A 12,950-nucleotide genomic window follows, 5' to 3' on the forward strand; every position below is an offset into this window, starting at 1 on the left:
AATAAACACTCCCCACTGAAAATAACACCTTTCTTGAGTAGTTTTGTCTAAATTTGTATTCATTTAATAGCAACTCAGCTATCATAAGAGGCCAGACATGACTGTATATACAGCAACTAGACAGAACGTACTACATTTGAACCCTTGCACAGCTATATGATTGACATGTTTTCAAGTAGTGTCTTTTTCTGTACATACTTATGCTTACAACTTTCCAGTGTTTGAGATAGAATATGGATAACCCTCACCTCCTACCTCCCAACATTTTGCTCTTTTGTACCTCCCCGCCATCCTGAAAGTACTTGTTGCCTTTAATACTTTTCCTGTTTTCATTCACAGGGTAAAACAAACTGATAGTCTATTGTTTCAGTATCCCCAGTATAAAAATAAATAGTTGCACTAAAACAATTCAATACAGAATTTAGGGAATTGTCCTTAACTCATTTAGGTAAATGGGAAGGAACTCCTGAAGTGGGAGGTATGTATTGTGTTTTTTATTTGATCTTTAGGAATAGATCAGATCACACAACTGTCTAAAAGATCTTAGGATCCCTTTGCCTTGTGCATGAATAGCCCTTAGGCCCCCAGTAAATGTTTAAACTTAATCAAATGATTATTTTACTTCCTCAAAAGTAAAGAGCTAAATGATCCAAGGTTCTCTCTTAAACTTGTTGTGCTTGTAATTCAGTTTCTTGAAGTTTTCTAACACAAAGAAATGATTTGTGATTTTAAAAGTATACGTTAAAAGACTCGCAATTGTCTAAATATATGTCCTTGAAAGTCTTTTTAAAGCTGTCTTGTTATTTATGGTTTTTTAATCAGTTAAATAAATGTTTGTGTTTCTTTTTTCTCCTTTACCTACACGTTTTAAATTTAGGTGTACCCAGAGTGTTAAATTTTCACTATTTGTATTTCATGCTCTTATTATTCTAGTTAATTTCATTATTTTGCCAGGAGGTACTAGGCTTTAAGCAATGTCAAAATGTCAACTTCAGAACCAAGTTTTAATGTGTTTTATCCCTCCTGTCTGGTTCCCTAGTTCGAAGGTGCTTTTTCTTTCTCTTATAAATTTAAAGGATTCAAAAAGAGTTTGTTAAATTGGGTTGTAGAAGTGAATTTTCATCAAGTGACTTTAACTTATGTGACTGTGCTTACAGCAAATTATTTTAAGCTTTAAAGACACTTTTCTTACAGGAAATTATTTTTAAGAATATGCTTAGAGCAAATATATTTTAAGCTGTAAAGACACTTTTCTTTCCTTGGCACTAGTAGAACTGGACCCCTTCTGGATCCTATTCTAAATAGAGATGTTCAGTATAAGTAGTACATTCCTCAGGGGGCATGGCTTAGTCTTATTTGTTGTGACCATAAACTATGGCATAGTGTTTTCAGTTGAATGTGTGATCCTAGCTGCTGTTAAAGTAGTTGTTATAGTAAACATTGAAAATTCTTTTAGCATTTGATATTTATACCCTAAATATTACAAGGACAGCATAGGCAATAATCATAACTCCATCTTAATACATTGTTCAGTAGATGTCTGAACTTTCATCTTGAAGTGTTTCCAAAACTATTTGGTTAAGAGAGTAAGTAGTATTATGTAGTTCTTTTGCAGATGACAAAATATAAATGGTGTGATAGTAGCAAAAAAAAAAAAAAACTGTTTTGTGAAGAAGCCAAGGAACATTTTGACTATAAATGGACACTGTAGTTTGTGTTTTCATCTTGGTATTATGGAATAACTGGCTTTTACTTAAAATTCACACCATTAAGTCTTCAATAGAAAGAAGATAGTAAAGAAAACGGTTTCCTATTTCCCTTCTTTTATTCATAGTATTCAATGATTGTAAGTATGTCCTTCAGAGTAATTTTAGTACATTTCATGGATTAAATTATTCTTCATAAATTATATCTTAGATAATAAAATTATCTAAACTAGGTATCTAAAACTAGAGAGAATGTGTATAAGTTCCTTAATGAAGTTAATGGACCTATAAATTGAGCAGTAGTTTGTTACACTAGAATAGAAATCTTCAGTATAAGGTCACAAAATGTCTTGAGTTTTGAAAGAGTAATTTTAAATTCCATAACCTGAGTTAACCTTGCTGATGTCTAAGAGCCATTAATAGGAATACCAGTCACTTATCTAAGTTTGCATGTCTTCCTGCAAGTAGCTTGTGTGCTTTGTTTTATCCTTTATCCAATGACTGCCCTGCTAGTATGTTTTCTCCTTTGTGACGGTGCTGGTTGCAGTTTCCTTTTATTGAGGTCACAGTTGTCAAGAGTAGGCTAAGCACACAATATGCTTTGTAGATTGTGGTGACGGGAAGGCGTCCTTGAATTTCTAGATCAGCACTGTCCAATACAGCTAACTGTGATGTTGGAAATATTCTCTATTTGTATTGCCCCAGTAATGGTAGCCACTAGGCAGGTACTTAGCACTTGCGTGTGGTTCATGAATCTGATAAACTGAATTTTTAATTTAATTTAATTTTAATTAATTTAAGTTTAAATAGCCACATATGGCTAGTGGCTACCATGTTGGACATCACAGTTCTAGATGACCAGGTCTAATGATCATTTGTTCTCACAGGTCATATATAATTTTTGCATGTGTGAGCTCTCACAAGTAACCTTTTTCACATTTAAAGGAATTTTCATTATATCTCAGTAAAACTGGAGAGAAAAAAAAAAGAAAAGGAAAGAAATACTAGCTCACTGGGTCAAGTCCGATTTGGAGCCAAAGCCCCAAAGCCTAATTCTTATTTAGTTGCCTAACTTTAGAATGTCACTGTAGTGTATGAGCTGAAAAATAAAATATGTAAGTAAGTGTCCTGTAATTTGTGACTTCTACTACTTACTGGCAGAAGCTTGCCGAATGGGTGCAATAACTGTGCTTGTCATTCCTGCAGTAAAAGAAAACAGTGCCTACACAGAAACACTATGCCTTCTGGAGGTAGTGCGTACATTCCTAATCATAATAGATTCATTACATAAAGAATGTTCACTGGTGCAGTCTGGGGAAGGGATAAAAAATGTAAATATTAAAAAGCGTACTTTGTTTATTAAAGTCAATATTCACATTGGTGGAAATGTATATTGCTAAGCAGAATGATTTGAGAATTAGTAACTATGCTTTTAAAATGTCCAGAAAGTTTGCAACAGAACTGAAATCTGAATACAACATTCTTGGATTTGTAATCCTTTTTATACTGAATAGAAAAAAAGTGTTTGGAAAGAATGCTGTTATACTAAGTTGTTTTGTCTTTATTCATATTTGGTATGAAAATACCCTTTGTCATAGTCAAGATCATTCCTAGAATATTTAGATCACTAGGAAACAGTTGTTTTAAATTCAGGATAATAAGCATCATTTTGCATTTTGTTTTAGAAACTGAAATCAGTCCATTAGAATGGTTTTATAAAATTTTACATAATTCTAATAAGCCATTGTGATTCTGTCATTGTTGTATATTTGGTTTTAGTTACTTTATTGCTTTTGGATTAAACTGTGGGCTTCTGTACTTGTCATCTTGCTGATACTTCCTAATGTTGAGGGGACCTGTGCTGGGGCTTAGAGGTGACGACAGTTTGATGGGAGCAGACTACCTTACTGTTAAGATATATCCATGCTGTCTTGAATTAAACATTTAAAAAGCTGCCAAAGTTGTGGCATACGGCAGTGTGGGATAAAGGACCGCCTTACTCCTCAGCATCAAAAAGGAAGGATTATTATTGCTTGCTTGTACTGTCCTCTTGAAAGTGAGAAAGTAATGCCCCATTCCTGTCAGTTGGAACTAACAAATACTGTACATTTGGGTTGACTTAAAGGTGGGGAATATAGGATTATGGGACTAAATTGAGGCTTTTAGAAAAAGATTTGAAGCAACAGAGATATTAAAATAGGGAATTGAGATTGAAGAGTAGATAGTGAGGCCAGATATAGTAAAAGCATTTTTAAAGAAACAAATCTCTTTAAATAAGTGACACGTACGTTTTGTGTATTCCTTTATACAATAGATGAACAGCATCTGTGTGGAAACTCTGGCTCAACTAGACGAGTTCCCTTTACCTTTGAGGGTGGGAAGTCAGGGGAGAGGCAGGCTCCGCTGCTGTTTCCATCTGTGACCTAGGCTCTGATTTGACCTAAGTCTGTCTTGATGCAGCGGCGCAGGCCAGCGAGGAGACAGTGTCATTCCGCCGTGAACGCAGCACATTTAGGCGCCAGGCAGTGCGGCGCCGGCACAATGCAGGGAGTAACCCTACCCCTCCCGCATTGCTCATCGGATCACCCCTAAGGTATGGTATTTTAAAATTCCACCAAGCTTAGCATGCATGTAACACACCTTCTGACCTGTTCTGTCAGTCCCAAGAAAGCATTCAGATAGCTTGTTCTCTTCCCTCCGGTTTCTCTCCTGTAGTTCTAAGTTCTTGGAGCTTTCTCTGCATGTCACCATGAGCCTGTTGCATTATGCATGCCTTATGTTGCACTATTCCAACAAAATGATCATATTGGTTTAGCCGATTTTAAATAGCAGAATTACTTTAGAGGCCTTAAGTCAGCTTTTCATTTTTTTTCCTACTCCAAATTAATATTAATGCAGCATCTTTTCCCTAGTGTCTGGACAATTTAATAGGAATAAATATGGATTGAGCAGTGAGCTTGTTGAGGAACACAGATAACTGGCCTCAGCTTGATAAGCCAGCTTGATTATTTTATTTCACTAAAATATGTATTTTGTATTGCTTAAAAATTGGTGTCCTTTATTTCATAATCACTAGGACCTGGTAAATGACAAGGAACTAAAATATTCCACTTATGGTAAAGTATGGTCAAGTGGGTATAAATGTATATATTTGCATATATCTATGTTGAATTTCTCAACTTCTATATAGCACTGAAGAAAAACATTTTTACTTTTCCCAATACTCCTAATTAAGAAAACATCTATTTATAATATTGGGAATAGTTTTCCATTAAAATTTTAGTGTTCTCAAGTGTGTCTTATGAGACAAAAGATTGTCCTTTATTTTACAAATACACATACGGACAAAATGTTTTACATGTGCTTGCTTAAGCAGTGCATATATTATACCATATACTTTTATTAATCTCTGTGTTGAAAAACACCATTACCAAATTATTTTCCTACATTTTAATTTGAAATTCAAAAGGAAGAGCATTTGATGACATAACTGCTGTTGAATGCACAATAGATTAGAAGAGCCAAACCCCTTCCCTTGGTAAAATCTTGTTCTTGAGAGTAACAAAATGTTTACTTTTATATTCCCCTGGGATTTAAAGACTTGCTTACTTTTCTGCATTTTACATTATAATCAGGAACTTCATCTTTTGTTGGTCATGTTCCTAATTAATCCTGCAGTAATACATAATTCTGTAAAAAGTAGTGTGGATTAGTTAAACCAACATTTAAAATATAAAAATGGGAAGGCACCAGTTAGAAAAACATCTGGTCTAGATATCTGAGCACTGTTGCTTTTTGTGAACCCTCCTCCTCTACATGTCCTTCACCTCTTTTCCTTTGCTCCTTGAAGTAATTTTTCCTTCTGCAGCTGGATTGGGGGGTCTAGTCCCAACCTGCAGAAAGAGCTCAGCATTTCAGTTTACTTTTTGTTTTGTTTTTTTCTAACCGCTTCATTTTGCCCCTTGAATAATACTTGGCCATAGCCATGTTTGCTTTCTTACTCCATATTGATATTTCTTAATCCTTTTTTTAACTTTCTCCTTTTAGTCTTTACAAATCTTTTCATTCTTTGCCACAAATGAGCCTGCTGGATCCCACTCACCAAACAAATGCAGACAAATTACTTTTTTTCTTTGCCTGGTGGAATATTAAAGAACTATGTTCTAACTCTAGCCAATTATGTAGAATTTTATAGGATTTTAAATATATCACCAGTCAACTGAGGATATGGTATGAAGCTTATTTGTAAAGGGTTCACGTTAGAAGTTTTCTAAAGCAGTCTAGTAGTCAGCATGTAGATTTTATTATGGTTCCAGGATATTTCCAGTATAAAGTTTGCATGTATCTTAAATAGGCTGACTTCATTATGGATGAAATAAGATAAAATTTAGCTTAGAGGAATTAAGAGAAACACCAATTTGATAAAATCTTTTTTTAATTGCAAAAAAATTCAGGTAGTAAATTCTCAGCTTGAGTTACATAATAATCTCATCTTTAAATATGGATGGCATGGTCATGGAAAACTTGAAAAACTTATTTGTCCAAAGGAAATGGAATAGGAGTGATAATAATTTAATTACAGTTATGTAAATACCAGTAAAATGTACTAACTTATTTTAAACTTTAATGAATAGTTTAAGTATTTGACAATCAAAAGCAACTTGATAAAATGTGTCTCCAAGGATTGTGAGTGAATCATAAATTTTAAGAGTTCCATATTTATCTGGTTTTATCAACCCAGATATATCTTTTAGTACTGTAGTTAATGGACTGGAATGAAAAGAAATTAGCACATTTTGGGGAAGGGAAAAAAGCTTTATTGTATTCCTATGTTTATTTTTTTAAGTATTATAAGATTGAAAGATCTGTAATCAAATAAGGTCATAGTGGTTACAACAGTCCATGGTTAGAAATTCATGGGGATCATTTTGTGGTGCTCAGGAATAAATCCACCAAATATTTGTTGTTTGTGTACTGTGTTTAAAACAATCTTTTAAGTGTTCTCTGGAATCTGGAGATTCATAAGAATAATGCAATCATACTCTTAGGGTTTATTTCTTAGTTGTGGAGACACATACAAAAACAACAATATAAGACAGAGTGTGCCAAATACTAAATAAGTAGTACAGAGGAAGGAAAGACCAAGACCAGCTATTTTTTTCTGCTGTTTAAATTGGAAATGTTACTTGGTAAGATTGCATGTCAGTGATGCTATTGATAGCCAATAATTAGACCTAAATTTCTACCTTTCCTTTTGCTATGTTGTAAAATAGTTTCTACCTTTTCTCAAACTGGTAGTTTTGATAGATAGATAATTGGTACTTTAAAAAAATATTAGTTCCTGTCAATTATTAGTTAGGTAAAGTACAACCCACCAGGAGTAGTTTTCCTACCAACTTCTGTAGAAATGACAGGCTTTTTTGTTGAAGAATTCTGAAAACAGGAATTGAAGGGACATAACATTTATGACTAGCTTTTGATGTTCAAAACTTGACGGCCAGATAGATTTTCACATGTTTCCTTGGTTTCTCTTATTCTGGAATTGATTTCCATGCATTGCCTGATATTTTAAAAACCTTTTTGTATATTTGGATATGTTGAGGATTACTGTATTCTCAAATGTGTTCACATTAAAATACATCTAACTGTCATATAGCACCTTTTTGACTTTAAGTGAAAACAAAAAAGGATAGAAAAATTTGTTGAGTACTTATTTTATAAAATTCTTAATGTCTTCCAAATCAGAAGGGACCTAATACTTGAACTACTTAAAACATTTTATTTCTCAGAATTTTCCCCCTTGTGAAATTTGGTCATTTTTGTAAGGTTTGTGAATACCTTTAGATAGATTTTGAGGAAGAGTAACAGACTTACTATGTATATATGGAAGATACAGCCATATTTGATTATATTAGTTCCCAAGATCATCCCTTGATTTATGTTGATTGTACAGAGATTCTGCTCCAAAGAAGTTATTAAGTGAATACTTTCATAGTTATGACTTAAAAAAATAATGCAAGTAAGCATCGACAAGTCAACATTGTGTGGACTTGGTTTTTTTCATGTGTTCTATACATTCCCGTGCTCTACTTAGAGTGTATACTTTTCTTTGGCTCTAAAAGAAGCCTGAAATGTGAATGTTCCAGGTAGTGATGGTAATAGAACGTTCTGTGGTGGTGGAAATACCTATCTAATTCACACTGTCCAATGTGGTGGGCACTTGTTACTAGCTGCTCTCTGGTAGCTTTTAGCTATGATAGCCGCTAGCTATTTTATGTGGCTGTTGAGCACTTGCAATGTGCTTAGTGGGACTGAGGAACTAAAATTTAAGTTGAGGTGGTCACATGTGGTTACCATATCAGACAGTGTAATTCCAGAGTGGATTCTGTTGCTATAACCACAAAGCTTAAGCAACATAAGCAATATTTTCTATGTAGTCTTTTATTCATGGTTACTTCACATTACAGCTCTTTTCATAGTCTGTGCAGATGAGTTTGTTTTATAGGCATCACAGAAACCAATGCATTGAATTCAAAAGATTAAAAAGAAGTTGATACTCAAGAAAATGATAAAATAACTGAATGAGGCCATCTTAAGCAGCATTTTCTTTTTTTTTTCCTAAAAGGTCTAATTTAATAACAAAATCCAGAGTTACTTTGAGTATCATGTAGAGAATGACATATAATAATTATACTGAAAATATTTCCATGAGTTTCATCACTTTAAATTTGAGTTTTATACTAAGAACATTAAAATTCATAGTATTTTAAAATAAACATCTAAAATATAAAATGAGTTAAGAATATAATACTTTCTTAATTATAGATTTTTAGATATTTAGGTGATTTTTATAAATTTAATAAATGACAAACTTCTAATAAAATACCAAGTATTTTAAAAATCTGTAAGATTTTAAAAAGACTGTAATATCCCTTGAGAAATTACTGGTTTCCAAATTACTTTTAAGATTTTCTAAAATGATGGGTCCTTGTTAATGAAACAATGAAATGGATTGGAGAAGGCAGTAACATGTATATAGAGCCTGTGGCCTTCTTTAAAAAATATGTAGGCGTTTCATAGAAAAAAAAAACTTTATAAATTAATCACACTTCCAGCATCCCAGCATCATTTGTATTTCACTTGGTTGAGTTGGTGTTTGTTACTCTGTTTCTCTTACACTAGTTTGTGATTTTCTTTTGATTCAAAATTGTCACCTTGGTTGCATTTGATAAAGATTTCTTTGGTTTTCAAGTGCATAAAAACTTTGTTTTCTTGTGAATTTGAGATGCCGGAATATTTGAAAGCACAATTCTAGAATTATTATAAAGGTTATAAATAAAAGTGCATATTTAAACTGAACAAGAGGATTTATCTGTTGGGAACCAGCTACAACCCACATAGATTTAATGTGCTTGTGTTTCTTTGCTGCTTTCTTTGTCCTTGTACTAGAATTTTGTTGGCTTGCAGTGGGAAAAAGTCACAGATTGATTAGCTTAGATATACATTAAACGTTTGCTGTGTTCATCACTATGTTCTAAGGACCAGAAGATTTAAGACACCATTATAATCTGTATATTTTACAAAGTTTGTTAGCTCTTTCTTAGGTTACACTGAAAAAATCAGGTTACATTTCGAAATAGTTTTCTATGTTGACTTCATTCTAGCTATTGTTTTTTCTTTTCTTCCCTGTAATGTCTCCCCAATCCATCTTTTTTCCTAGCCTTCAAGATGGTCAGCAAGGCCAGCAGTCCACAGCCCAGGTCAAAGTCCAGTCCCGCCCCCCTTCCCAGGCTGCAGTGCTCAGTGCTAGTGCGTCCTTGCTGGTGAGAAATGGGAGTATCCACTTAGAAGCCTCACATGACAATGCATCTGCTGTAGGCGGCAGCAGTTTGCACGATGAACTTGGTATGCAGGCCTTATGTAATCTTGGTGATAACAAAACTATAATGCAGCACATAATGGGTAACAATGATTGCGCTTCTTTTGTGAGATAGCTTCATTTGGAACTATGCATAAGAGCACTTTTTATAGGATATGTCCAGTGTGTGAGGAAAATTTGACTTGCTTTTCCATTTTCTGTTTTTCTCTCAACATTTATTCTGCATTTTTTTTTTAGCATGTCTATTATTGATAGGTAGTTTAAAAAGTATTAATAAATGTTCATGCTTTAGCATTCTCTTATAATGATTCGGGCAATTCTGTTATTCCTTGGCACTTATACCATGAGGGGAAATGTTGATGTTTTAAAAGTTATTTTGATTAAACCTTGATTTCTTTGAATTCACTGCATGTGCTTCATGAAAAGCATAAATACTTTCTAATGGTGTATTACTACAGAATCTTTCTTTTGGGTATTCTATATTTCACTTCAATATCTGTCACCTGAAATAGACTTACTATAATCCTAAATGCAGTACTCTGAGGGTGCCATGGCTCTACACTAATATCAATAACTTCATCAAGTTTTTTCTTTTTCCTTTTAATACATCTATAAATATAAGTTACTAATATCCACTCAAATACCTGTTTTGTACCTTAAAGACAGTATTTATTACCGCTTTGGTCTTCTGTTTCTCTATATAATCCATCTTTCTTGTGTTCAGAATGCAGATTAATAACAATTTGTTAATACAATGAAGAAAATTTTATTAAAAAACACAGTTGAAAGCATTACATTTGCTCACCGTGATTTTGTTAATCCATGTTTATAACTGTGTTTCATTTATAAAGATGATAATCCACTTGACACTTTGGCTAGAAGGATGTGTGGTGTAAGGTGTCCAGTTTCATGTGCTATTTGTTGACTTCTCATTTTGTAAAAATCCTTATTAGTTCCAGAGAGTTAACAAGTATTAAATATGCATATTGATGACAATAATTATCTTTAGCAAATCTTAGAGAAACTTGAAAATGGTCACTAAGATATTTATAACATTAGCATATATAGTGATTTCAAAATAAAAAGAGAAGACAATAAAACATTTAAATTTTAGAGTGCTTTTGTGTTTGCGTTTGTAATTTGGAAAAGCAAGGGAGTTTATTAGGAGGGTCCTCAGTTTAGTTACTTGCTTTGAGTTAAAATATTGATACTTTTTTTAGTTGTAAATATATTCAGTTAATGTCTTTCTATCACTATTTCTCTCATAACCCCCAAAGTCTTTGGAACAGAGGATTTGTCAGTTTGTGCATATAAAATTACAGTGACCGTCACCATTGCCCATTGGGTCTGTGGTAGCAGATTTGCTAAAATAAAAGGCTTAATTTTTATCTGTTTTGGATTTTTAGACTTCTGTCAAATGGAGCATAAAATGATGCAGTAGATGATTTTCCTCTATAAAAACCTAATTTACTTGAAAAACTTGGTAAGAGAACCTTCATTGTAAAATCCCATCTTCAATCCACTGCAGATTATTGAAAATAGGTACATATGAATTCTCTACACAGTTCTGAAGATGAAGTCTGGAGGTGACATTAGCATCTGTGGGTGAATATTCAGGATGTTGTCTTGAAATATGGATTTTTTTCTTACCTGCCTTCTGGTAGCTAGTTATTGACCTGTGGTAGCTGGATGCTGCCAAATTGAATGTATTGTGATAATGAGCACAAACCAAGCAACCGTGGACAGTGTATACCTGTTCCATATCAAATGAAGTTGGCCAAAAAAGATCCTGAAAATGGGCTGCAGTTGAACTTAAAGGAATTGTAGAGACACTGATTTTTATAATATATTCCACTAGAATATTTTTGTTGCATGGTTTAATTTCTACATGATTATAATTAACAGTGGTAAGATTATTTTGGGTAAATGAATTTGGATACTCAGATGTTAAAGTTAGTCATGATATTGGGGCGCCTGCGTAACTCAGTTGGTTAAGCGTCTGCCTTCTGCTCATGTCATATTCCTGGAGTCCCGGCATCGAGCCCTGCATCAGGCTCCCTGCCCAGTGGGGAGTCTGCTTCTCCTTCTGCCCCTCACCCCGCTCATGCTCTCTCTCTCATTCTCTTTCTCAAATAAATAAATAAAATCTTAATAAAGTTAGTCATGATATTCCCTAAAAGTATGGAATATTTAAAAAGGATTGTTTCTAAATTTAGCTTCTTCAGATGAAAATTTTTTAAATGTACAAATCTATACATGTGAAAATGTATATATATACATAATACATTTATATAAAACATTCATATATATACACACATTCATACATGTGTATGTTTGAGTGTATATAAATGTTTGCATCTGTACACATGTATAGATTATAATTGGTTGTTTAAGCAAAGGTATAGCTTTTTTGGATTAAAGGAAACTTGCAACCAGGCACTGTTTAATTCTAAGCCCTAGGTAGTTTTCTTAACTGTTTCTCCATCTTTACTTTGTGGTGTCATACTAGATAACCACATCCATTTCCTATATTAAACCCTGAGAAACCTTATTTCTCTGTTTAATTTTAACTAGCATTTCAAGGTTACCAGGTAACATTAGACATGGTGGAAAAATTCACTGAAGATGCTGTTTTATGGATTTTATTGGTAGCTTTTTCAGCTGAAGAAAATATTTTCATCGTACGTACTCAGCAGGCATAATTGTTAATCATAGTTAATTTTAAAAAACTGAATTAGGGCGCCTGGGTGGCTCAGTTGGTTAAGCGACTGCCTTCGGCTCAGGTCATGATCCTGGAGTCCTGGGATCGAGTCCCGCATCGGGCTCCCCGCTCAGCGGAGAGTCTGCTTCTCCCTCTGACCCTCTTCCTTCTCGTGCTCTGTATCTCTCATTCTCTCTCTCTCTCAAATAAATAAATAAAATCTTAAAAAAAAAATAAAAAAAATAAAAAACTGAATTATAAGTATATGACTTAGAACCTGGTTGGAAAAATTGGGGTGATTTTCTCATTTATAGACTTCATGCAAAAAGAAAAGGTTCAAATGATGTAAGTGATAGATAAGTTTTGAAGTTAACATCTTTAAAAAGGCAATTACTATCTAAGAATTTCTCAAGTCTTTCAGTGTAACATTTTTTTTAACCACATCTTAAAGGTTAATTTCCTTTTCATCAGTCTTTTTGTGGACTCATTTGTTTGCAGTTGATTTCCTACTATATTCTGAATTTATGCAGTTATACTTAATAAAACAAGCTGTGCTTAGTGCCCAGATGAGTCACCCGGGAGACTGAATCCGGGTAGCCTTAAAGTTCTTAGATCTGTTAGGCTTTTTCTATAAAACTTGGCAATCGCTTCTTAGTTTTTATGT

The 12,950-nt window shown here is 33.6% G+C and overlaps 1 protein-coding gene across 6 annotated transcripts in view; it reads left to right on the forward strand.

The window, feature by feature from the left end:
* The window catches only part of PCNX1 (pecanex 1), a 151,553-nt gene that overhangs the window by 65,979 nt on the left and 72,624 nt on the right, over window positions 1–12,950 (forward strand). For 4 of the 6 annotated variants that reach the window (XM_073895437.1, XM_025869773.2, XM_025869774.2 and 1 more), the window contains 2 exons: window positions 4,167–4,299; window positions 9,427–9,611. The exons of the other annotated variants lie outside the window; for them this stretch is intronic. In XM_073895437.1, the coding sequence (XP_073751538.1) occupies window positions 4,167–4,299; window positions 9,427–9,611 (318 nt within the window). The remainder of the gene's footprint in view (window positions 1–4,166; window positions 4,300–9,426; window positions 9,612–12,950) is intronic. 6 annotated transcript variants of the gene reach the window in all.

Source organism: Callorhinus ursinus, unplaced genomic scaffold (genome assembly GCF_003265705.2).
Source record: "Callorhinus ursinus isolate GAN/ISIS: 27379988/994484 unplaced genomic scaffold, GSC_fseal_2.0 scaffold8, whole genome shotgun sequence".
Taxonomy (NCBI): Eukaryota; Metazoa; Chordata; class Mammalia; order Carnivora; family Otariidae; genus Callorhinus; species Callorhinus ursinus.